Here is a 26,330-nt window from a genome sequence, read left to right on the forward strand (position 1 = left end):
CCATGTACCTAAGGTGTCTCCCTATTGGTTCAGGTGTTCCATGTTGGGGCAGATTGGCTGCTGGCAGAAGTGAGACCAACTGGGGTGAACTATCAGGCAGGCGCGGTTTCCCTCTCTTGGATTGATGGGGCTCTGGGGGCATATGGTGGTAGAATTGGAAAGACTCTGGAATTTTCACAGAGGATAGGAGGTGGTTTTTTTCCGCTGTGAGGTCATCTTCTTGGTCTGTGCTGCTAAGACTCTACATTGTCCCTTACTATTAACATAGAATCAGACCCAAGGAGGCTTGATTTGGGCTATTTCCAGCCACTGATTGACATATGAGAATTGATTTGGGTGGCCGGGATCTCCACTGACTACTTTATAAACAGGTCAGACTGTGGGGACATCTAGGGTGTCCTCAGGAGGCCAACCTACACAGAATGAACATAGGCCATTCTAATTCACAGAAGGTACATAATTACCCAAGGGTAAATTTGACCCCATTGTCATGTGGAAATATCTTTTAAAAATTCTTAATTTATACTCCAAAATAGTTAGTTTTGAGGAATTTCCCCCTATCCTGGTATCCTAGACAGATCCCTCCCATGTACAGTATTGCAGGACGAACATGAGGGAAGAGGTTGCTTCATGCTCCTGGCTGCTCCTCTCGCAGGACTTACATAACTCTCAGCATTGGCAGGTCAGTATAAACTCCTGATTCAGATTGGCATCTGCAGACCTGATTCTGCCTTAAGAGCTGTATGAAGTCATCACAAAATCCCAGGGCAGGACCCACTCAGGCTCCATAGCCAAAACCATGAAGCAAGGGCACTCACACATTCAGACAGATTGCAAACTTTAACCCAGAATTTCCCTGTCCTAAGCTGCAACTATGTTGCCCAGGAAGTGATCAAGTTTCCCTTCTACCTGTAGGGTGGGCCTGAACTCAGTCCTCGGGTCCTGGGGACACTTACCCCATTTGATGTCCCATTCTGGCAGAATTTTCTGATTGCTCCTGGAATCCGTTTGAGTGCAGTAGTGGCTGACTATTGTCCTGCCCAGCGAGGGTTGGGGTCCAGTGAAACCACCAGCGGCTGCCTTCCTTTCCCTCACAGGAGCCCACATGAGTGGACTCTCCACTGGTTTCTGACCATGGTGGCTCAAAAGGCCATTGCAGCTGTCGACCTCCTGTCCAATGCACCAAAAATGTTACAGCAAATATTTGGTGTGCAGGAAGAGACCAGCGACACACACTTGGGAATCAGGAAAGACTGTTTATTTTGCACTGGTGCTGGCCCAGTGTATCACCTCCAAAGGCTGACCCGTGGCCCTAGTGTCAGTCTCTTTTTATGGGTGGGAATATGGGGGTTTAAGGAAAAAAAGGGCAGGGCACTTTTTGGTTGTACTGCGCTGGCATTTGGCGGATGCAAGAGGCAAGCAAGATTATAGAAGCCAAAAGCATGCATGGGGATTATCTGGCCTCAGACATCTAGCTGGCCCCTAATACCTGCTTTAACCAGCTTCCCCTCTTTCTTTTGTCTTACATTTTCCTTATATGAACCTGGAAGTATGTTCAGCAGTTTGGAAACCAGTACAGTGTTTGAGATATTAGTGTACTGCCTTCTCAATGTTGACCTCCCTGAAGAAAATCCCTTTCTGGTTTTGCCACCACAGATGTCTCTCTGAGTAACTGACATGAAGGGAGACCCACAAGACCACCTGTCTCTGGGGTCCCAAACAGACCAGGTCTGGCCACTCACCACTGACAAAACCAAAGGCAGAGGTGATGAAACAAGAAAAGAAGGTATTTCAAGGAGGCCAACACTGGGAAGATAGCTGACTGATGGCTCAAAGACCATCTTCAATGTGCTAGAAACACTTTCAGGTTTATATAAGGGAAACGGGGGCGGGGGGGCAGGGGAGGATGGGCAAAAGTGAGTGGGTGCCTGCAGGTAGGCAATGAAGTTTAAGTCATTGTCTTGGAATCCATCACAGGTGGGGTCTTTCTGACTCATGGTACTCCTTGTGGCTGGAGGGGGTAGCTCCCGTTCCCCTGAGAGTCTTTTTCCTGAGCCACGAGACACATGATGGAAAGCACCCAATGAGAAAGTTTGATATCAAAATTGTGTTAGTGGAAGTCCTCTTTCTTGCCTTTAACTTGGTCGGCCACCAGTGGCAACTGGGTCTTTCTGGGCCCCCTGGAGCCAAATGCTCCTGCACCCTTGTGTCCCACTTAGAAAGTAATTACCTAAAACAATCTAATAAACATACACCTCACTTTCCATAGTTAAATGTGTGTGCGTGCGTGTGTGTGTGTGTGTGTGTGTGTGTGTGTGTTGAGAACACTTATGATAGTCTCTCCTAGCAAATTTCACATTTATAATACACTAGTATTGGGGCACGTGGATGGCTCAGACAGTTGAGCGTCCAACTTGGGCTCCGGTCATGATCTTGCAGTTTATGAGTTTGAGCCCCGCATCGGGCTCTGTGCTGACAGCTCAGAGCCTGGAGCCTGCTTCGGATTCTGTGTCTCCCTCTCTCTGCCCCTTCCCCATTCATACTCTGTCTCTCTCTGTCTCTCAAAGATGAATAAATGTTAAGAAATTTTTTTTAATATATAATACACTAGTATTAAATATAGTCACCATCAGGGGTGCCTGGGGGGCTCAGTGGGTTAAGCCTCTGACTCCTGCACAGGTCATGATCTCCCAGTTTGCGAGTACAATCCCCACATTGGACTCTGTGCTGACACCTCAGAGCCTGGGGCCTGCTTCGGATTCCTTGTCTCATTCCCTCTCTGCCCCTCCCCCACTTGTGATCTGTCTGTCTCTCAAAAGTAAATAAATGTTAAAAAAAAAAAAGTAAATGTAAAAAATTAAAATACAGATACATTATATATATATATATATATATATATATATATATATATATAGTCACCATGCTGTACATGTTCTGTGCTTACACATCCTGTGTAAGTATACCTTTTATCATTTGATCCAATGTCTGAACAATTCCCCATCCTCAGCCCCTGGCAATAAACATGCTAATCTTCTACATTTTTGTCTTTTTACATATTCCACATATATGTGATTTCCTACATTGTGTATTTTGCTGTGTGGGGCTCATTTAACTTAAAATGTCCTCTAGGATTATTCTGTTGCTGCAAAGGGAAAGATTTGCCTGTTTTCTGAGGCTTTTAGACAAACCATAAATTAGATGAGGGACCGCTACCTGGAAAAGAGCTATTACCAGACAGGAACTTTTTATAAAGCATTAACTGCCTGGCATGGCAAACATTGGTTTGGCAAACATTTACTCTTTCCTTTTTCCTGTGAATGCACTTCCCCCTTTTTGAAATTCTAAAGCCTATCCCCTCTCCTTAAGACACAATGGAATGTAAGCATCACCTGCCTGACTTTGAGCCTCATACCACTGATGTTCCTATCATTAAATATTTTTCTCTTGTGGAACTGTCTTATGTCAGCTTAATTATTGGAATTACCAAACAACTGAGAAAAGGTGAAGAAAAATATTTTCCTCTCCTACACATTCACTCTCTTGCTGAAAACTCACCTCTGTACTTCAGAGCCAAAATATAATATGAAGACAGAGTTTGGGATAAAGAGGAACAATAGCTTTCTTGCTTTGCCAGGTAAAGGAGGCTGCAGCAGGTTAGGGTCTTGAAAACTGCAAGCCAACCCAGAGGAAGGAGCTGGGGGGTTGTAGGGAAATGCAGGAGCCATCTGGTTTCGACAGTTACTGTGTTTGTGTTGCCATCCTTGTTCATTATGCTTTCAGTGTGGTCCTGGGGTTCTCATTTTAAAAAGGCTAAGAGGGGTGCCTGGGTAGCTCAGTCATTTAGGCATCCCACTTTGGCTCAGGTCATGATCTCACAATATGTGAGTTCAAGCCCCACTTCAGGCTCTCTGCTATGAGTGTGGAGCCTGTGTCAGATCCTCAGTCTCCCTCTGCTCTTCCCCCACTCATGTGCCCTCTCTGTCTGTCTGTCTGTCTCTCTCTCTCTCAAATATTTAAAAAAAATTTTTAAGGCTAAGACGAGATGAAGGGAGGATTTCCCAAGAGAAGAAAAATCCTACTTGGTTAAAAGTCAAGCCTCGCTGATGGTTTAATGCCGCCATTTTTATTTTTGTTCAACTTTATACTTTTAAGCGATTTCTGTTTCAGCCACCAGTGCAACAGTATTAAGACCACTTGATACTTACTGTGAGAAACCACTCAATATTTTCTAGAATAGCTAAAAAAGAAAATAGTGTAACATCAAATGTCGATGAAAATAATGAACAATTCGAATTCTTGTTTGTGGCCAATGGGAGTTTGAAAAGTATGTCCTATTTGGATGATTATTTGGCAGTTGACGAGGGAAACAAAGACTGAAGGAAATGGCAGATAAAATTAAATTTCCTTATAACCTGCAGCCCATGGACAACTACTTGAGACAGGCAGAGTAAAAGTTTTTCCAGGAATTCTTTACTATCTTAATGTTAATGCTTTCCTAGAGGGAAAAACAACTTTAGCTTCACAATAACTAGGTCTAGGTATCCTGTGAGTCTTGATTAGCATAGGAAAAAAACTCATTGGAAACTACGCCTTGACTTCACCTCCCCCAGTTCCCAAGTGTAAAGTCAGGGACTCTTCAGGGTCCCAGGGCACCTCTTCCTGATTATGGGCCCTGTCCCCATACTTGAATAAAATCCCCTGGGTGCACCAAAGATGTCTTCAAGAATTCTTTCTTGGCCATCAGCTCTGGACCACCCCACTATCACCCCAAAACTTGCTCATTCGCATGTATCAGGGAAAGCTCCATTTGTAAATGTGTGTCCTTCTGTGAAGTAAATGGAGGAGAATGTGTAAATTTACAGAAACTCTGATCAGTGGAGAAGGCATGGATTCAAATCAGGACAATAACCATACCCATGGTTACTGTGTTTTCCTTGCTCACTTCCCAAATGCTTCCCAAAAGGATCCTGTGTGGAGTTTGCATTAATAATCATTGCTGCTACCCTCCCCCTCAGATTCCCTCAACTGGTGTGGGTGGAAACAACAGTGTTGTTTTAGTGAAGTGCTCCAGGGGATTCTGTATGGGATTTTTTTGCATCAATATCTAGGATTCAGGGATTTGTTTTCTCACCGAATCAAAGAATAAAGAGGTGGACACAAAATGAGCAACAGGCAAAACTTTATTACAGTATAACAGAGGAAGAGTAGTAGGAAAGCTCTCTTTACAGAGAGGGCATTGGAATGTGAATACCAGTGACAATAGGCAAGGGCCTTTGTGGTATAAGGTTCTGGTCTCTCCCTCTTCCCTTCCCCCTTGTTCCTTCTCAAGTCCTACGCATACTGGATTAACAACTCCAGATGCTGGGTTTTCCCTCCTGATTGGCTCATTTCTATTCCAGGAGGAGTGGTCTATGGCCTTATTGCTCCTTGTGGGTTTTAAGTTTTATCATCTACTACCAGTTTTTAGTTAGGTCTTTAGTCAAATTCCTGCGGGGGAGTAGGTGGTGTCTGTCACATTCTTAAGAGGAACCTTACACCTGAGGGGGTTTTCAGTAGTCAGACATTCCCAGCATTGTTCCAAAATGTGTTTTCCCCACCCAGGGACCTCAGGTCCTAATGGTTCCCTTTCTCCTTACTGAATCCGATCTTTTCCTATCAAAATGCTAAGGGAAGCCAGAGTTAAGCGGAAAGGCTTCCCATTAAGTTATCAGAGTTGAGTGCAGGCTTTGGCTCAAGGGTCTCCTGTACAGGAGTTGGGGAGGGTCAGGTCCATGTAACACACTGTTCCTATGCTCAAGCAGAATTTGTGGGCTTCTGTGTGAGGGGAGGCCCCCTGAAAGCAGAGACAGGAAACTCAGAGGCTGGTCTCCACGTGGGACACCATAGTTTGTGAATAGCTCCTGACACAAATGATGAGGAACTTGGGTCTTTTTTGCATTTCAAATCCCTGCCAGCAGGTGACCAGGTTACTGGTGAAGAGGTTGCAGTGGTGGCTTTAAGGGCATTTGCTCCCACTTCAGCTGGGATTTCTCCACAAAAATCTTGAGAAAACTCTTGAAGAGGAGGTGAAAGAAGAAATGGCCAATTCTCAGGTAAGCCTTGATTGAGTCCATTGCAAGAGGACCTGTCACCTTGTTCTCAGGATAATCCATGCGTGTAGAAATTGCAGGGCACCTGGGTGGTTCATTCAGTTGAGTATATATGATTCTTGATTTAGGCTCAGGTCTTGATCCCAGGGACCTGCTATCCAGCCCTGCATCAGGGTTCCTTCTGAGCTTGGAGCCTACTTAAGATTTTCTCTCTCTACCTGAGTCCCTGTCCTCCATTTGCATGCATATTCTCTCTCTCTCTCTCTCTCTCTCTCTCTCTCTCTCTCTCTAAATGAAAAAATTGTAAATACCAATGGTTTTATTTGTTTAGTTCTTATGGTTCTGCTTTAGGTTTTCACCTAATTTTTTTTTTAATTTTTTTCAACGTTTATGTTGTTGTTACAGAGACAGAGAGCATGAACGGGGTAGGGTCAGAGAGAGGGAGACACAGAATCCGGAACAGGCTCCAGGCTCTGAGCACAGAGCCGGATGTGGGGCTCGAACTCACAGACCACGAGACCACGACCTGAGCCGCAGTCGGATGCTCAACCGACTGAGCCACCCAGATGCCCCAGGTTTTCACCTAATTTTTAACATTTCAGAAATGATATTCTAGGTTATGTCTTCAGAACACTCCTCCCCTATATCCAAGAGACTTCTCTCCCTTTTCTCCAACCTGGCTTCTAGTAGGGCAACAGCAGTTGTCACTTTGAATTAAATTCCTACAAGTATTGAAAATATTCCCTTTGTGACAGATCCAGAGAGGTAGATGTTGAGGTCAAGTGTCCTGTTGCTGATGGGGTCTGGTCCTGGGATAGCAATCAAGGAAAACCATTCCCATGTAGGTCTTATCCGAATGCTTTCTGTGCCCCGGGTAGAGGAGGATTATGAAAATGCACAAATACACAAGATGGATATGAGGCACAGAATAACTTAGAATGTTCCTGCTCTTGAGGATGTGGAAAAGCTACTTTAAGATATCCTAGATATTCCAGGACATGACAAGTATATGCGGTAAAGTCTCTATAAATCCACTGTGCTTAACTTGTTTATATTGTGATTTACTGTTTGGGGTCACAAGAGCACACCGGCGATCCCATGTCCTGAGGTGTGCCTTAGGCACCGATATCACTTTGTTTCCTTACAGCTGATGTTACCTTCTATTACTTGGGTTTGTGCTCTCTGCCAGATTCCTCCCCTGTAATGTTCATATTTTTCTTATCAGTTGTAATGATTTCAGCCAGATTCCCTGAGTAATTTCCAGACACCATCACATTTAAACTGGAAATATCTTTCTCCTAGTTTGACTTTTCTTGTATTTTTTCACCTTGTAGCTTTTTTTTTCTTTTTTAAGTTTATTTTGAGAGAGAGAGAGAGAGAGAGTGAGCGAGCAGGGGAGTGGCCAAGAGAGAGCCAAGTCCCAAGTAGGTGACACAGGGTCAACACTGAGTGGGACACGGGGCTCGAACTCACAAATCAAGAGGTCTTGACCTCAGCCTAATTCATAAGTCAGAAGCTTGATTGAGCCATCCAGGCACCCCTTCCTTGTAGTTTGTGAGGAGGAGGACAAATGCAAAAGCAATGTGGATAAAATTAAAATTTCTCACAACTTACAAGCCCCGCAGAAATGCTCGAGACTGGCCAAGGAAGATATTCCTCAAGGAATTCACAACTGCTTTAATGTTGATGCTTTCCTAGAGGCAAACAGCAAGCTTAGCTTTACCCTAGACAGACTTCCGGTTCCTGGAAGTCTTTAACGTATGAAAGCCCTGTAGAAACTTAGATTTCTTCCCCCCCAACTTAAAGTATATAATCAACAGCTCCTCTCAATCACCCTGCAGCTCATTCTTCCCACAGATCCTGTCCCTGTGCTTTTACACAAACAGCCTCATTTACCAAAAAGGCTCAAGACTATTTCCTTGAACATTGACTCCTGGCCCACCTTACATTAGTCCCCACCAGACAGTGAGACCCTCACTGTTGTGTAGTAGATGTAATGACCTCTACATCGAGGTTCTCAATGAGTCAGACCTTCATCCTGTAGCTTTTTGTTTTGCTGCATAGTCATGACACACGCATACTCTATTTACTTCTGTGTATTTCAGAAAAAGAAAAAAGAATCACATAGTACCAAGAATTACCATGTTTGAGTGTATTAAAATCCTGAAATAGAACAGCACAAATGATGAATGAAATAAAGCTTTCAACGAGGGGCATGTGCATGGCTCAGTTCATTAAGCATCGGACTTCCACTCAGGTCATGATCTCACTGGTCCTGAGCTGGAGCCCAGCATCAGGTGAACAGGAGCCATGCCTCTCCATTTCTCTCTCCCTCTCTCTCTGCCCCTCCTGGTATTCTCTCTCTCCCTGTCTCTCTCTCTCTCTCTCTCCTTAGTAATAATTAATTAAAAAATAAAATTTAAAAAAGTTTCAAATAAAAACTATATTAGCAGATCATGGAGTACTATGGTCAAGACAACTCTTGAGATACTCTGTAGTGCCAGATAGTTTATTGAAGTAGCACAGGGCAGGACCCATGAGCAGAAAGAAAGTACTTTGGCTGCATGAAGCTTATATGTTCAAGGGGAGGGTAGGTGAACAGAGTGTTCAATCACAAATGTTTCTTTAAATTTCTACGTGTAAAACTGCTTCTGCAAGATTTCTCTGGTGCTTACCATTCAGTTCAATATGAAGCAGTGGTGACATGTCCCTGTTGTCATGAGACCCTGTAAAAATGTAATAACCAGGGATACCTAGGTGGCTCAGTCACAGCTTGGGGTTCTCTCCCTCTCTTTGCCTCTCCACCTTTCACACCGTGCTTACCCATGCTCTCTTTCACAATATAAATAACCTTAAAGAAAAATGTAGGAACCAGCCTTTATTTGATGAATGTCCACATAATACAACTGTATGTTAGCTTTCTGTCCTAAAGGTGAAAATTTTTCTGATTGTATCCCTCATCATACTAGAGTCAGAAATAACTGTTGTATTTGTATCTTAATGTGTGTTTGTGTTGATAGTGTGAGTAAAAGACCTAAGCACCATTATCTACAATTAGTTTTATGAGTTTCATGTCACTGAAAATGTTTTGTTTGTTTTTGAGGAAGAGAGAGGCAGGAGCAGAGAGAGAGAATCCCTAGCCAGCTCCAGACTGTCAGCACAGAGCCTGAGGTGGGGTTTGTACTGGTGAACTGTGAAATCATGACCTGAGCCAAATTCAAGAGGTGGACACTTAACCCCCTGAGCCACCCAGGTGTCCTTTATTGAAAATGTTTCTTAGTCACCAGTATACTTTTCTACGTTTAATATCTATACAACTTCTTTGAATATTTATGGATGTGAGCATGGAATGTATAAAGGTGATCAATTTTGTGTGCATACCTTCTTTCCATCATTCTTCAGGTTTGACACCTGCTATGATCATTTGGTTAGGGGCCCCTCCGTATATTTTAGGTGTCATTTTAGGTCAACTCCAGGTCAGATGACCTGGGTTAAAACCTGATCCCTACCACGTACTGGATGCTTGAAAAAATATTCACATGGAAATAGAAGAATAATGTGTCTGTTGTCTTAGAATATGATTTATTTTCCAATAAGTTATGAAAAACTGTGAATGCTCTCTACTAACCAGGAAATGCTTGGAAAGGTTTATTGCCTTTCTTGCTATTCTAGTAGAACCTGTAGTTGCTATGAATCCCACTCAGTTCCAAGTTCCCAAAAAGTTCTTGTCTTTGAGTTCTACTTCTTCGTTATTGAAATATGTATCTCTTGGCCCATAGACTAATGCCTCGTTAGAAATGCAGACATCTACCCCATCCTAGAACTCCTGAACAGTATCTGCATTTTAACAAGATCCCCAAGGTCCTGTTGTGAAATTCTAATTCATATTAGAATATGCTAAATACATTTGTCACTCCCCAGAACTTTCCATTTAAGAAATAGATGGCACGTGTACTGTATGATGTAAATACAATATTCAAAATGTATATGCCTGAGTTGATGCCTTCATTTTACAAATTCTCTTGAATAAACACAATATTTATAAAGGTTCCTACCTCCAAGATAAAGAATATACTAGAGCATAATACTGGGTGACAAATAATCTTACCTCATCAAGCAGGAACCTCACCTAAGCCAGAACCAGTTCTCCTGATCTAACTGAACTAACAGAAGTTCAGTCGTTGGTGAATCACAAAAAAACTATACCAGGTGAGGATGTGAGCAAAGCAAAAATGATTTACAAGAAACAAGGAAATCACAGGGAGGAAGTTCCAAATCAGATACTCACGGAGGAAGGGGGAATGGTGTCCTTTCATTTAGGGTTAGCGTGGATATTCAGAAAGGGGCGGCCATCATCTTATGTCAAGTGGAGTATAAGGTTGCCCATAAGCTTTAAGAGAACAGTTGTGTACATACTCTGCATATTTCATAGGAAATGAGGTTTGTGCTCCTTGGGTGAGATTTTAGTATTATAATGAGGTAAAAGGGAGCTCCTGGGTGGCTGAGTCCATTGAGCGTCCTACTCTTAATTTAGGCTCATGTCAGGATGAAAGTCCTGAGATCAGGCTCCACTCTGAGCATGGACCCTGGTTGGGATTCTGTCTCTCTCACTCTGCCCCACCCCCACTGGGGCACGCTCTATCTCACTCAAAGACATAAGATTTAAAATAAAATGTATGTATGAGATGAAGGTAACTGTACTCACTCCGTAGTTTAGTCTATTATGCATTTGCTTAGGTGTGAGTCAGGGGTTAATCTCCAACTGAGCCCATCCAAGCTCTTCCTCAGGGCAGTCATTACCTTTTGTTGGATGGTTTCTGTTTCCACTACAGGAGACTATACCCATGGGGTGTTTTTTGTGAAGTAAAAGATAAGATAGAAAAAGAGGTTAAGTGAAGTGTGGAACTAAGATGGGTAGGTACAAGCACAAGCATTAAAGTCAGGTCTTGGAGTCTGGCTGGTGACATTAACTGCCCCTTTCATTTGACCTAGCATTATGAACTCTGCCTGTGGCCACTTGAAAAGTGTGTTTTTTATTGCAGGGATTGCTGACATTCAGGGATGTGGCCATAGAATTTTCTCAGAAAGAGTTGAGGTGCCTGAACCACAGTCAGTGGGAACTGTACAGGGATGTGATGTTAGAGAACTACGGACACCTCCTTTTCTTGGGTGAGGATAAATCCTTCCACGTTTCCCAAACCATACTCAGGGATTTGTTCCTTCCCTTGAAGACTGTCTCTTGGAATCTTCCTCTTTGCATGACTGGGATTCAGATCCCTGCAGTCAGGGAAAGAAGTATGGGTTTGTGGATGTACAGAAAAATCTTCATGGTGTTTCCTTTTCAGCTTTACCTTCCCTTCCTTAGGGTAACATCATCATTTCTGTACATTAATGATAATTCTAAAGCCTAAGTGGCATAAAACGGTATCTCTTTTGTCTTAAATACTGATTTCTACTCATTATTGTCATGGTAGTACTCGGAAGTGGAGGTCAAGATCTGAACATGGAAAATTCATCCTGCGTGTTCTAAAGGGGGTGTTGGGCCACAGCATTTGGGAAATCATTTTCTAGCTTCTACTCTGTCCTCTCTGCTCTGCTAAGCACAATAGTGGATCAGAAGTTAGAATCTCCAACCACACTCATATTCTGTTTTTCTAATAAACAGGTCTTGTTGTGTCAAAGCCAGACCTGGTCATCTTTTTGGAACACAAGAAGGATGTCTGGGCCGTGAGGAGAAAGGAGACAGTAGCTACACACCCAGGTAGGTGGAAATGAAGCTGATGACAGAGGTGAGGTCCAGTCGTGAAGGAGGAATTGGACCTCAGAATGTGGTTGAGCAGCTCTCCTTGAATGGAAATTAGGTTGAAAAGGCCAGTTTCAGGTCTCTTCCTCTCACATCGGACATCTGCTTTCCAACATACCAAGCTTTCCATTCTCTAAGGATTCTCCTTCAGTTCCACGGAGGGTTCTTCACATCCACAGTGAGGTCCTCCATAATCTAATTGGTTCTCCATTTGCTTTGAGGTCTTGCGGAAATCTCTGTATTTCTGAGGAACTGTACGCCAATGCATTTCTGACTTCTGTTTTGCTTCTTGTGTGAAGTGTGTCAGGATAGTGGTGGGCACCTTGAGGTGAGGTGCAGAAATCCCAGGAACGCTAGAGGTAGACAACACAAGTTTTCGGGTTGATCCTTTTTCCAGGATTAAGGTGGCTTTCATTTTAATCATACAAAATACAGACCCAGTAATCACATCAGGTGATAAAGCAACTGCCTAATATGAGGAAATCTCGTTCTTTGTTCCACTTCAAAAGTTCATTTCTTGGGTTGCCTGTTGGCTCAGTTGGTTAAGCGTCTGGGTTGAGCTCAAGCCATGATCTGACAGTTTGAATTTGAGCCCTGCATCAGCCTCTCTGCTGTCAGTGAAGAACCCATTTGGGATCCTTTGCCTCTCTGTCCATCTGGCACATGTTCTCTGTTTCTCAAAAATTAATATTAAAAAATAAAAAAAAGGAAGTTCAGGATGCCTGGGTGAGTCAGTTGGTTAAGAGTCCAACTCTTGGTTTGGCTCAGGGCATGATCTCAGGGTTTCTGAGTTCAAGCCCCACATAGGGTTCTGAGCTGACAGCCCAGATGGTGCTTGGTTTCTCCCTCCCTCCCACCATCCCTCCCTCCCACTGTCCCTCCTTCCCCCCCCCCCCACCCTTTCCACACTGTTCTTTATCTCTGTGTCTAAATAAACTTTCATTTTCTTTGTATTAAGTAAAATAAGAAATTTCCACTCAATGTTTTGCATTCCTCAATGGTGAAATAATGTAAAGCACCTATTATTTTCATATAATTCTATTTAAATTAATGCCATAGGGGAGCTAGGATATTTAGAAGTGAAAACTCACAGCCTATAATTAAGTCTCAATTGTTACTTTATTTGTTAATTGAATCCTTTTATGAATTTATCTTGTATAATATGAAGTCCCTGTGACTTTGTCATATGTTTTCACTCTGAGTCGTTGTATAGGAGATTCCTTTATGATCTATTATATCAAAAGTCCTGATATACCATGGGCATTTGCTTTATAAGAAGTGAGGCAGACAATTAGGAAATGTCCTATGTTTAGAAAAAGAATTCATTATAAATGTAATTTCACATGAGAAAAAATCAATTATTATTTATTTACTCAGAATGTATCTGAATTTAACACCAAAGATTTTTTTTTAAAAGCGATTGTTGGCCTATTTTACATTTTTGATTGTGTTTGTTTATTTAGAAATGAAAGGTTTTGGGGCACTTGGGTGGTTCAGAGAGTTGAACATCTGACTCTTGATTTCAACTCAGGTCATGACTTCATGGTTTGAATTTAAGCCCTAAGTCCAGTTCTGTACCCAGTGTGGAGCCCGCTTGGAATTCCCTTCTCTCTCTCTCTCTCTCTCCCACCCTCCCTCCCTCTCTCCCTTTCTCTCTCAAACTTTTTAAACATTCACAAAAAAGAAATGAAAGGTTTTTGTTTGCTTGATTCTAAAGAATGGATTATAGGGGATCTGCGTAGCTCTGTTGGTTAAGCCTTCAACTTCAGCTTAGGAAATGATCTTGGGTTTGTGACTTTGAGCCCCATGTCTGGCTCTGTGCTGAGATATCACACAGCCTGGAGCCTGCTTCGGATTCTGTGTCTGCCTCTCTCTCTAAGTCTCCCTGGCTTGTGCGCTCTCTCTCTCTCTCTCTCTCTCTCTCTCTCTCTCTCTCTCTAAGATACATAAACATTAAAAAAATGAACAATGGATTATACCCTGAAATCTGTGTGAAAGGAGGGATCTATTCACATAACACATTGTTTAATGTCTTAAGTGCTTATTCACAAAAGTTTTCATTAGAGGTTTCCATGGTTGATTTTAAGGAACATTCTTGACAATTGTAATGCCCGTGAACACATGCCAGTAATTGAAAATGTTCCTTTTTCATGGGTACACAGTCACAGTTGAAAATTAGAGCTATAGCTAGGGGTGCCTGGGCTCTGGTCATGATCTCTCGATTCATGAGTCTGAGGACTGCATTGGGCTCTGAGCTGACACCGTGGAGCCTGCTTGGGATTCTTTCTTTCCCCTCTTTCTCTGTTTCTCCTCTGCTTTAGGAGAGCATTCTCTCTCAAAATAAGCTTTAAAAAATATCTACATTTATCATGGGCCTCTTTTAAATACTTCATCATTTTTATGTAGAAATTTTTGGGTTACATTTTGTCTGGTCTTGCAATTCCATAATAATGTGCTTCCTTTTGTATGGAATTTGCCACAGCATTATTTAGGTGGGATTTTGCTTTTAACTTTGTATTTTGTTTTAGGGTCTCAATTTCCTTTTTAATTTTGTTTTTATGTCTTATTTCACTCTTGAAGGTGAGAGAGAGAGAATGTGAGTGGGGGTGGGGCAGAGAGAGAGGGAGACACAGAATGTGAAGCAGGCTCCAGGCTCTGAGCTGTCAGCACAGAGCCCGATGTGGGGCTCAAACTCATTATCTGTGAGATCATGACCTGAAGGAAGTTCATTGCCCAACCAACTGAGCCACCCAGGTGCCCGATAGGGTGACAATTTTCAATTCCTAATGTTTTTGGACGTGAGTAAGTCTAACTCAGATAAGATCAGCTTTATGCCCTTCGCTAATAAAAGTATCTATGTACTTGTAGCAATATTACCTGTGCGTACTTGTGACTCATCTTGTGTATTTCTTTCCTTGATTAGTGGTAAATGAATGTTGTATCCTGTTTAGGTGAGTTATCATGCTAATAGAATCAATTTCATCATGTGTTTATTGGTGAATGTAATGTCTGTATGTACTTTCATTCCAGTTACCTTAGAGATTACTTAAAGCATCTTAAAGGTATAACAAAATTTTATACATGCTGCTAGTGCAGAGCTCAACACAGGGCTTGATTTTTTTTTTTTTTTAATGTTTATTTATTCCTCAGAGAGAGACCAAGTCCATGTAGGGGAGGGGCAGAGAGGGAGGGAGACACAGAATCTGGATCTCCAGGCTCCTTGCTGTTAGCATAGAGCCCAATGCAGGACTCAAACTCATGAACCCCGAGATCATGACCTGAGCTGAAGTCCAACACTTAACCGAATGAGCCACTGGAGTAACCCTCAACTCAGGACATGAATTCCCAAAATGGGAGACCATGCCTTAACTGAAATCAGGAATTGCACACATAACCGAATGAGCCACCTTCATGCCCCTAACACACTGTTTTAAGCCGAGAGTGTCAACTTTATACAAATTCTTGTACTTATCATCTCTGCATCTGCACCCACTTTATATTGATGACATTACAAATTCTATTTTTATATTGCATATATTATTACCTAGATTTGATTTTTATGCTTTGATTTAAGAAAAAGACTGTAGCAGAAATAAATGTGACTTGTCCTACCTTGTTACAACACTACAGGTCTATAATTGTGTAAACATTTATACTTCTCAGAGCTTTAGGTTATCATGTGTTTTCAGTTACTGTTTAGAATCTTTTCAGCTCAATGAGGACTTTTTTAAAAAAATTTTTAATGTTTATTTATATCTTGAGAGAGACACAGAGACGGAATCTGACGCAGGCTCCAGGCACTAAGTCGTCAGCAAGATAGTAACACAGGTCTTGAAGTCACGAACCGTGAGAACATGACTTGAGCCAAAGTTGGATACTTGACAAACCGACACACCCAGGTGACCCTAGAAGGACTTTCTTTAACATTTCCTGTAGGGTGCCTGGGTGGCTCAGTCGGTTGAGCGTCCAGCTTCGGCTCAGGTCGTGATCTCACAGTCTGTGAGTTCGAGCCCCGCGTCGGGCTCTGTGCTGACAGCATGGAGCCTGGAGCCTACTTCGGATTCTGTGTCTCCCTCTCTCTCTGCCCCTCCCTGCTCATGCTCTGCCTCTCTCTGTCTCAAAAATAAATAAAAACATTTTTTAAAAAAGTTTAAAAAAACATTTCTTGTAGGACAGATCTGCTGATAAACTTAGAGGGGTTTTGCCTTGGCAAAGTCTTCATTTCTACATGCATGGAAAATAGCTGTGCCAGGTAGGGTATTCTTGGTGGATATTTTTTGATCTTTCAGTATTTGAATACATCGTTCAATGCTTTTCTTTTTATAACATCTACCGAGAACCCCACTAACAATCTTGTAGGAGCTCTCTTGTACAAGATAAGTTGCCTTTGTCAAGCTTTTCAAAATTCTCTTTTCACTGGTCATTTTTGGTCCGTTAATTACAACTGTGTTCATGTCCTGTCTTTTTTCCTTCAATTTTTATTTAAATTTTAATTAGGTAATATGCAGTGCAATATTGATTTCAGTATAATTCATTCAGTGGCTCATCATTTGCATACAGTGCTCATCATAACAAGTGCTTTCCTTAATAGCCATCACCAAGCACACTGTCCCTCACCCATCTCCTGCCATTGATACTTATCCTACTGTGAATTTACTGTGCTTGTGAACTTGCCTCTCCTTTCCACATATAGGGGAACAACAAGCCTTTAGTTCTTCATGGAAACTCACTGCCCCCTTTCACTCTGCTCTCTTTATGGGGTCCCCATAATGTACACATGGGTCCACTTGTAGGTGTCCCATGTGTCCTGAGTCTTTCTTCTTTTCCACATTTTTCTTTGGTCCTCTTAGGTAATTTAAAACAAGGGGTCTCCAGGTTGCCCAGTTCTTTCTTGTGCTTGATCAAGTCTGTTGCTGACTCCTTAGTATATTTTTAAATTCAAAGATTCTCCACTTGAGCTCCCAAATTCTGGGTGATTGTTTCTTATACTTTGCCTCTTTGGGTTTCCATTCTGGTCATGCATAGTTTTTCTGCTCTCATTTAGTTACCTGTCTGTTTTCTCTTCTTCCTCCACGGGCATCTTTATGATGTTGTCTCTTGAATTCTTGGTCATACCATTAATACTTCCTAATTAATTCAAGGTCAGTTTTGGAGATTTATTTCATTCCTGTGAGTGAAACAAGTTCTTCTATTTCTTTATGGCCTTGTGGTCTTTTGTTGAGATTAGTGAATTTAAGAAAACAAACTCTGGGTTTAGGCTTACGAACTTGTTTGTACAGGAGAACACAAGTAATTGGTAATGTCTGAATTTTTGGAATTTCCCAGTTTACGAAAGTATAGTTACTTCTTTAGAGCCCATGATGCCTTCCTCTGTTGTCCTCAGCTCTGTAGTCTCTCCAGTGTGTAAACAAAAGCTCACCTGTTGTCTGAGCAGCCATCACAGTGCATCCAGCGGGTGCCCTCATTCTCTCTGCTTCCACGTCCTTCATGACAGAAATAAGTCCCTCAGGCACCTGCAAAAAAGCCAGATCACTGAACATAGAGGTCACTCCTGTGTTTTCACCTCCTGATGAGAGGGAACTGTTTCCACACAGTGTTGCCAAGGAGTGTCAGGAAGGGTGAGTAGCTGTTGTGGGCCAGTGTCACAAACTGTGTCTCTTTGATGTTTTTCTGTTTCAAAGTATTCTGTTATGCAAAATTAAGGTGTTAACAAAATAGATTTTTATAAGATGTCTCCTTAAAGCCTCCTGGTAACCACAAAGCAAAACCTGTAGTAGACACACAAAACATAAAGAGAAAGGAATAGAAGTACACCACTCTACAAAATCAACAAATCACAAAGAAAAAGACCAAATGGATAAGAAAGGGGCAAGTAATTCTACAATAGCTAAAAACATTGAAAACAATGACAAGAGTAACTCCATCCATACCTGTGTCAATACGTACTTTAAATATAGAGGGACTAAATTCTCCATCCAAAAGATACATTGACTGAAAGGAAAGAAGTACACAAATGAAGGATATGTGCTGCCTTCAAGAGACTCACTTCAGCTGTAGGAACACACTCAGGCTGAAAGCACAGGTGTGGAAAAAGATCTTCCATGCCAATGGAAAATGTCTTCAAGAATTCTTTCTTGGCCATCGCTCTGGACCACCCCACTATCACCTGAAAACTTGCTCATTCGCATGTATCAGGGAAAGCTCCATTTGTAAACGTGTGTCCTTCTGAGAAGCAGAAAGGAGGAGAATGTGTAAATTTACAGAAACTCTGATCAGTGGAGAAGGCATGGATTCAAATCAGGACAATAACCATACCCATGGTTACTGTTTTCCTTGCTCACTTCCCAAATGCTTCCCGAAAGGATCCTGTGTGGAGTTTGCATTAATAATCATTGCTGCTACCCTCCCCCTCAGATTCCCTCAACTGGTGTGGGTGGAAACAACAGTGTTGTTTTAGTGAAGTGCTCCATGGGATTCTGTATGGGATTTTTTTGCATCAACTTAGGATTCAGGGATTTGTTTTCTCACCGAATCAAAGAATAAAGAGGTGGACACAAAATGAGCAACAGGCAAAACTTTATTATAGTATAACAGAGGAAGAGTAGTAGGAAAGCTATCTTTACAGAGAGGGGGCATTGGAATGTGAATACCAGTGACAATAGGCAAGGGCCTTTGTGGTATAAGGTTCTGGTCTCTCCCTCTTCCCTTCCCCCTTGTTCCTTCTCAAGTCCTACACTTACTGGATTAACAACTCCAGGTGCTGGGTTGTCCCTTCCTGATTGGCTCATTTCCATTGCAGGAGGGGTGGTCTATGGCCTTATTGCTCCTTGTGGGTTTTAAGTTTTATCATCTACTACCAGTTTTTAGTTAGGTCTTTAGTCAAATTCCTGATGGGGAATAGGTGGTGTCTGTCCATTCTTAAGAGGAACCTGACAGCTAAGGGGGTTTTCTGTATTCAGACATTCTCAGCATTGTTCCAAAATGTGTTTTCCCCACCCAGGGGCCTCAGGTCCTAATGGTTCCCATTCTCCCTACTGAACCCTATGTTTTCCAACTAAATGCTAAGGGAAGCCAGAGTTAAGCTGAAAGGCTTCCCATTAAGTTATCAGAGTTGAGTGCAGGCTTTGGCTCAAGGGTCTCCAGTACAGGGGATGGGGAGGGTCAGGTCCATGTAACACACTGTTCCTATGCTCAAGCAGAATTTGTGGGCTTCTGTGTGAGGGGAGGCCCCCTGAAAGCAGAGACAGGAAACTCAGAGGCTGGTCTCCACGTGGGACACCATAGTTTGTGAATAGCTCCTGACACAAATGATGAGGAACTTGGGTCTTTTTTGCATTTCAAATCCCTGCCAGCAGGTGACCAGGTTACTGGTGAAGAGGTTGCAGTGGTGGCTTTAAAGGCACTTGCTCCCACTTCAGCTGGGATTTCTCCACAAAAATCTTCTGAGAAAACTCTTGAAGAGGAGAGGAAAGGAGCAATGGCCAATTCTCAGGTAAGCCTTGATTGAGTCCATTGCAAGAGGACCTGTCACCTTGTTCTCAGGATAATCCATGCGTGTAGAAATTGCAGGGCACCTGGGTGGTTCATTCAGTTGAGCATATGACTCTTGATTTAGGCTCAGGTCTTGATCCCAGGGACCTGCTATCCAGCCCTGCATCAGGGTTCCTTCTGAGCTTGGAGCCTACCTGAGATTTTCTCTCTCTACCTGAGTCCCTGTCCTCCATTTGCATGCATGCGTGCGCTCTCTCTCTCTCTCTCTCTCGCTCGCTCTCGCTCTCTCTCTAAATGAAAAAATTTTAAATACCAATGGTTTTATTTGTTTGGTTCTTATGGTTATCTTTAGGTTTTCACCTATTTTTTTTTTAATTTTTTTCAACGTTTATTTTGTTGAGACAGAGACAGACAGCATGAACAGGGTAGGGTCAGAGAAGGAGGGAGACACAGAATCCGGAACAGGCTCCAGGCTCTGAGCACAGAGCCGGATGTGGGGCTCGAACTCACAGACCGCGAGACCATGACTTGAGCCACAGTCGACTCTAAACAGTCTGAGCCACCCAGGTGCCCCAGATTTTCCCCTAATTATTAACATTTCAGAAATGATATTCCAGGTTATGTCTTCAGAACACTCCTCCCCTATATCCCAGAGACCTCTCTCCCTTTTCTCCAACCTGGCTTCTAGTAGGGCAACAGCAGTTGTCACTTTGAATTAAATTCCTACAAGTATTGAAAATATTCCCTTTGTGACAGATCCAGAGAGGAAGGTGTTGAGGCCAACTGTCCTGTTGCTGATGGGGTCTGGTCCTGGGATACCAATCAAGGAAAACCATTCCCGTGTAGGTCTTATCCGAATGCTTTCTGTGCCCCGGGTAGAGGAGGATTATGAAAATGCACAAATACACAAGATGGATATGAGGCACAGAATAACTTAGAATGTTCCTGCTCTTGAGGATGTGGAAAAGCTACTTTAAGATATCCTAGATATTCCAGGACATGACAAGTATATGCAGTAAAGTCTCTATAAATCCACTGTGCTTAACTTGTTTATATTGTGATTTACTGTTTGGGGTCACAAGAGCACACCGGCGATCCTGTGTCCTGAGGTGTACCTTAGGCACTGATAGAACTTTGTTTCCTTACAGCTGATGTTACCATCTATCACTTGGGTTTGTGCTCTCTGCCAGATTCCTCCCCTGTAATGTTCATATTTTTCTTACCAGTTGTAATGATTTCAGCCAGATTCCCTGAGTAATTTCCAGACACCATCACATTTTAACTGGAAATATCTTTCTCCTAGTTTGACTTTTCTTGTATTTTTTCACCTTGTAGCTTTTTTTTTCTTTTTTAAGTTTATTTTGAGAGAGAGAGAGAGAGAGAGAGAGTGAGCGAGCAGGGGAGTGGCCAAGAGAGAGCCAAGTCCCAAGTAGGTGACACAGGGTCAGCACTGAGTCGGACACGGGGCTCGAACTCACAAATCAAGAGGTCTTGACCTCAGCCTAATTCAAAAGTCAGAAGCTTGATTGAGCCATCCAGGCACCCCTTCCTCGTAGTTTCTGAGGAGGAGGACAAATGCAAAAGCAATGTGGATAAAATTAAAATTTCTCACAATTTACAAGCCCCGCAGAAATACTCGAGACTGGCCAAGGAAGATATTCCTCAAGGAATTCACAACTGCTTTAATCGTGATGCTTTCCTAGAGGCAAACAGCAAGCTTAGTTTACCCTAGACAGAATTCCAGGTCCTGGAAGTCTTCTTTAACATAGGAAATCCCTGTAGAAACTTATAATTCTTCCCCCCACCCAACTTAAAGTATATAATCAACAGCTCCTCTCAATCTCCCTGCAGCTCATTCTTCCCGCAGATCCTGTCCCTGTGCTTTTACACAAACAGCCTCGTTTACCAAAATGGCTCAAGGCTATTTACTTGAACATTGTCTCCTGGCCCACCTCACATTAGTCCCCACCGGACAATGATACCCTCATTGTTGTGTAGTAGATGTAATGACCTCTACATCGAGGTTCTCAATGAGTCAGACCTTCATCCTGTAGCTTTTTGTTTTGCTGCATAGTCATGACACATGCATACTCTATTTACTTCTGTGTATTTCAGAAAAAGAAAGAAGAATCACATAGTACCAAGAATTACCATGTTTGAGTGTCTTAAAATCCTGAAATAAAACAGCACAAATGATGAATGAAATAAAGCTTTCAATGAGGGGCACGTGCATGGCTCAGTTCATTAAGCGTGGGACTTCCACTCAGGTCATGATCTCACCAGTCCTGAGCTGGAGCTCAGCATCAGGTGAACAGGAGCCATGCCTCTCCATTTCTCTCTCCCTCTCTCTCTGCCCCTCCTGGTATTCTCTCTCTCCCTGTCTCTCTCTCTCTCTCTCCTTAGTAATAATTAATTAAAAAATAAAATTTAAAAAAGTTTCACATAAAAACTATATTAGCAGATCATGGATTACTACGGTCAAGACAACTCTTCAGATACTGTGTAGTGCCAGATAGTTTATTGAAGTAGCACAGGGCAGGACCCATGAGCAGAAAGAAAGTACTTTGGCTGCATGAAGCTTATATGTTCAAGGGGAGGGTAGGTGCACAGAGTGTTCAATCACAAATGTTTCCTTAAATTTCTACGTGTAAAAGTGCTTCTGCAAGATTTCTCTGGTGCTTACCATTCAGTTCAGTATGAAGCAGTGGTGACATGTACCCGTGGTCATGAGACCCTGTAAAACTGTAATAACCAGGGATACCTAGGTGGCTCAGTCACAGCCTGGAGCCTGGAGTCACAGCTTGGGGTTCTCTCCCTCTCTTTGCCTCTCCACCTTTCACACCGTGCTTACCCACGCTCTCTTTCACAATATAAATAACCTTAAAGAAAAATGTAGGAACCAGCCTTTATTTGATGAATGTCCACATAATACAACTGTATGTTAGCTTTCTGTCCTAAAGGTGAAAATTTTTCTGATTGTATCCCTCATCATACTAGAGTCAGAAATAACTGTTGTATTTGTATTTTAATGTGTGTGTTGATAGTGTGAGTAAAAGACCTAAGCATCATTATCTACAATTAGTTTTATGAGTTTCATGTCACTGAAAATATTTTGTTTGTTTTTGAGGAAGAGAGAGGCAGGAGCAGAGAGAGAGAATCCCTAGCCAGCTCCAGACTGTCAGCACAGAGCCTGAGGTGGGGTTTGAACTGGTGAACTGTGAAATCATGACCTGAGCCAAATTCAAGACGTGGACACTTAACCACCTGAACCACCCAGGTGTCCTTCATTGAAAATGTTTCCTAGTCACCAGTATACTTTTCTACGTTTAATATCCATACAACTTCTTTGAATATTTATGGATGTGAGCATGGAATGTATAAAGGTGATCAATTTTGTGTGCATACCTTCTTTCCATCATTCTTCAGGTTTGACACCTGCTATGATCATTTGGTTAGGGGCCCCTCCGTATATTTTAGGTGTCATTTTAGGTCAACTCCAGGTCAGATGACCTGGGTTAAAACCTGATCCCTACACATATTGGATGCTTGAAAAAATATTCACATGGAAATAGAAGAATAATGTGTCTGTTGTCTTAGAATATGATTTATTTTCCAATAAGTTATGAAAAACTGTGAATGCTCTCTACTAACCAGGAAATGCTTGGAAAGGTTTATTGCCTTTCTTGCTATTCTAGTAGAACCTGTAGTTGCTATGAATCCCACTCAGTTCCAAGTTCCCAAAAAGTTCTTGTCTTTGAGTTCTACTTCTTCGTTATTGAAATATGTATCTCTTGGCCCATAGACTAATGCCTCGTTAGAAATGCAGACATCTACCCCATCCTAGAACTCCTGAACAGTATCTGCATTTTAACAAGATCCCCAAGGTCCTGTTGTGAAATTCTAATTCATATTAGAATATGCTAAGTACATTTGTCACTCCCTAGAACTTTCCATTTAAGAAATAGATAGCACATGTACTGTATGATGTAAATACAGTATTCAAAATGTATATGCCTGTGTTGATGCCTTCATTTTACAAATTCTCTTGAATAAAAACAGTATTTATAAAGGTTCTTACCTCCAAGGTAAAGAATATGCTAGAGAATACTACTGGGTGACAAATAATCTTACCTCATCAAGCAGGAACCTCACCTAAGCCAGAACCAGTTCTCCTGATCTAACTGAACTAACAGAAGTTCAGTCGTTGGTGAATCACAAAAAAACTATACCAGGTGAGGATGTGAGCAAAGCAAAAATGATTTACAAGAAACAAGGAAATCACAGGGAGGAAGATGCAAATCAGATACTCACGGAGGAAGGGGGAATGGTGTCCTTTCATTTAGGGTTAGCGTGGATATTCAGAAAGGGGAGGCCATCATCTTATGTCAAGTGGAGTATAAGGTGGCACATAAGCCTTAAGAGAACAGTTGTGTACATACTCTGCATATTTCATAGGAAATGAGGTTTGTGCTCCTCCTTGGGTGGGATTTTAGTATTATAATGAGGTAAAAGGGAGCTCCTGGGTGGCTGAGTCCATTGACCATCCTACTCTTAATTTAGGCTCATGTCAGGATGAAAGTCCTGAGATCAGGCTCCACTCTGAGCATGGACCCTGGTTGGGATTCTGTCTCTCTCTCTCTGCCCCACCCCCACTTGGCACGCTCTATCTCACTCAAAGACATAAGATTTAAAATAAAATGTATGTATGAGATGAAGGTAACTGTACTCACTCCGTAGTTTAGTCTATTATGCATTTGCTTAGGTGTGAGTCAGGGGTTAATCTCCAACTGAGCCCATCCAAGCTCTTCCTCAGGGCAGTCATTACCTTTTGTTGGATGGTTTCTGTTTCCACTACAGGAGACTATACCCATGGGGTGTTTTTTTGTGAAGTAAAAGATAAGATAGAAAAAGAGGTTAAGTAAAGTGTGGAACTAAGATGGGTAGGTACAAGCACAAGCATTAAAGTCAGGTCTTGCAGTCCGGCTGGTGACATTAACTGCCTCTTTCATTTGACCTAGCATTATGAACTCTGCCTGTGGCCACTTGAAAAGTGTGTTTTTTATTGCAGGGATTGCTGACATTCAGGGATGTGGCCATAGAATTTTCTCAGAAAGAGTTGAGGTGCCTGAACCACAGTCAGTGGGAACTGTACAGGGATGTGATGTTAGAGAACTACGGACACCTCCATTTCTTGGGTGAGGATAACTCTTTCCACGTTTCCCAAACCATACTCAGGGATTTGTTCCTTCCCTTGAAGACTGTCTCTTGGAATCTTCCTCTTTGCATGACTGGGATTCAGATCCCTGCAGTCAGGGAAAGAAGTATGGGTTTGTGGATGTACAGAAAAATCTTTGTGGTGTTTCCTTTTCAGCTTTACCTTCCCTTCCTTAGGGTAACATCATCATTTCTGTACATTAATGACAATTCTAAAGGCTAAGTGGCATAAAATGGTATCTCTTTTGTCTTAAATACCGATTTCTACTCATTATTGTCATGGTAGTCCTCGGAAGTGAAGGTCAAGATCTGAACATGGAAAATTTGTCCCGCATGTTCTAAAGGGGTTGTTGGGCCACAGCATTTGGGAAATCATTTTCTAGCTTCTACTCTGTCCTCTCTGCTCTACTAAGCACAATAGTGGATCAGAAGTTAGAATCTCCAACCACACTCATATTCTTTTTTTCTAATAAACAGGTCTTGTTGTGTCAAAGCCAGACCTGGTCATCTTTTTGGAACACAAGAAGGATGTCTGGGCCATGAAGAGAAAGGAGACCGTAGCTACACACCCAGGTAGGTGGAAATGAAGCAGATGACAGAGCTGAGGTCCAGTCGTGAAGGAGGAATTGGACCTCAGAATGTGGTTGAGCAGCTCTCCTTGAATGCAAATTAGGTTGAAAAGGCCAGTTTCAGGTCTCTTCCTCTCACATCGGACATCTGCTTTCCATCATACCAAGCTTTCCATTCTCTAAGGATTCTCCTTCAGTTCCACGGAGGGTTCTTCACATCCACAGTGAGGTCCTCCATAATCTAATTGGTTCTCCATTTGCTTTGAGGTCTTGTGGAAATCTCTGTATTTCTGAGGAACTGTACGCCAATGCATTTCTGACTTCTGTTTTGCTTCTTGTGTGAAGTGTGTCAGGATAGTGGTGGGCACCTTGAGGTGAGGTGCAGAAATCCCAGGAACGCTAGAGGGAGACATCACAAGTTTTCGGGTTGATCCTTTCCAGGATTAAGGTGGCTTTCATTTTAATCATACAAAATACAGACCCAGTAATCACATCAGGTGATAAAGCAACTCCCTAATATGAGGAAATCTCGTTCTTTGTTTCACTTCAAAAGTTCATTTCTTGGGTTGCCTGGTTGGCTCAGTTGGTTAAGCGTCTGGGTTGAGCTCAAGCCATGATCTGACAGTTTGAATTTGAGCCCTGCATCAGCCTCTCTGCTGTCAGTGGAGAACCCATTTGGGATCCTTTGCCTCTCTGTCCATCTGGCACATGTTCTCTGTTTCTCAAAAATTAATATTAAAAAAAAAAAAAAAAAAGAAAGTTCAGGATGCCTGGGTGAGTCAGTTGGTTAAGAGTCCAACTCTTGGTTTGGCTCAGGGCATGATCTCAGGGTTTCTGAGTTCAATCCCCACATAGGGTTCTGGGCTGACAGCCCAGATGGTGCTTGGTTTCTCCCTCCCTCCCACCATCCCTCCCTCCCACTGTCCCTCCTTCCACCACCCCCACCCCCCCGCTGTTTCCACACTGTTCTTTATCTCTGTGTCTAAATAAACTTTCATTTTCTTTGTATTAAGTAAAATAAGAAATTTCCACTCAATGTTTTGCATTCCTCAATGGTGAAATAATGTAAAGCACCTATTATTTTCATATAATTCTATTTAAATTAATGCCATAGGGGAGCTAGGATATTTAGAAGTGAAAACTCACAGCCTATAAGAAAGTCTC

General features: G+C 42.3%; 2 protein-coding genes across 2 annotated transcripts; both read left to right on the forward strand.

Annotated features, from left to right (window-relative positions):
- The first annotated feature begins 610 nt into the window (after nt 1–610).
- LOC132675915 (KRAB domain-containing protein 5-like) lies at nt 611–12,116 on the forward strand. Its single transcript, XM_078439241.2, has 4 exons — nt 611–682; nt 6,021–6,092; nt 11,132–11,258; nt 11,755–12,116. The coding sequence occupies exons 1-4, from the start codon at nt 611–613 to the stop codon at nt 11,862–11,864; spliced, it is 381 nt and encodes a 126-aa protein (XP_078295367.2). The 3' UTR covers nt 11,865–12,116.
- A 6,023-nt stretch (nt 12,117–18,139) lies between these two features.
- LOC144614677 (KRAB domain-containing protein 5-like) lies at nt 18,140–25,184 on the forward strand. Its single transcript, XM_078439242.2, has 4 exons — nt 18,140–18,212; nt 19,248–19,384; nt 24,452–24,578; nt 25,075–25,184. The coding sequence occupies exons 1-4, from the start codon at nt 18,140–18,142 to the stop codon at nt 25,182–25,184; spliced, it is 447 nt and encodes a 148-aa protein (XP_078295368.2).
- The last annotated feature ends 1,146 nt before the right edge of the window (nt 25,185–26,330 follow it).

This window comes from Panthera onca, chromosome E2 (genome assembly GCF_046562875.1).
Source record: "Panthera onca isolate mPanOnc1 chromosome E2, mPanOnc1 haplotype 2, whole genome shotgun sequence".
NCBI lineage: Eukaryota > Metazoa > Chordata > Mammalia > Carnivora > Felidae > Panthera > Panthera onca.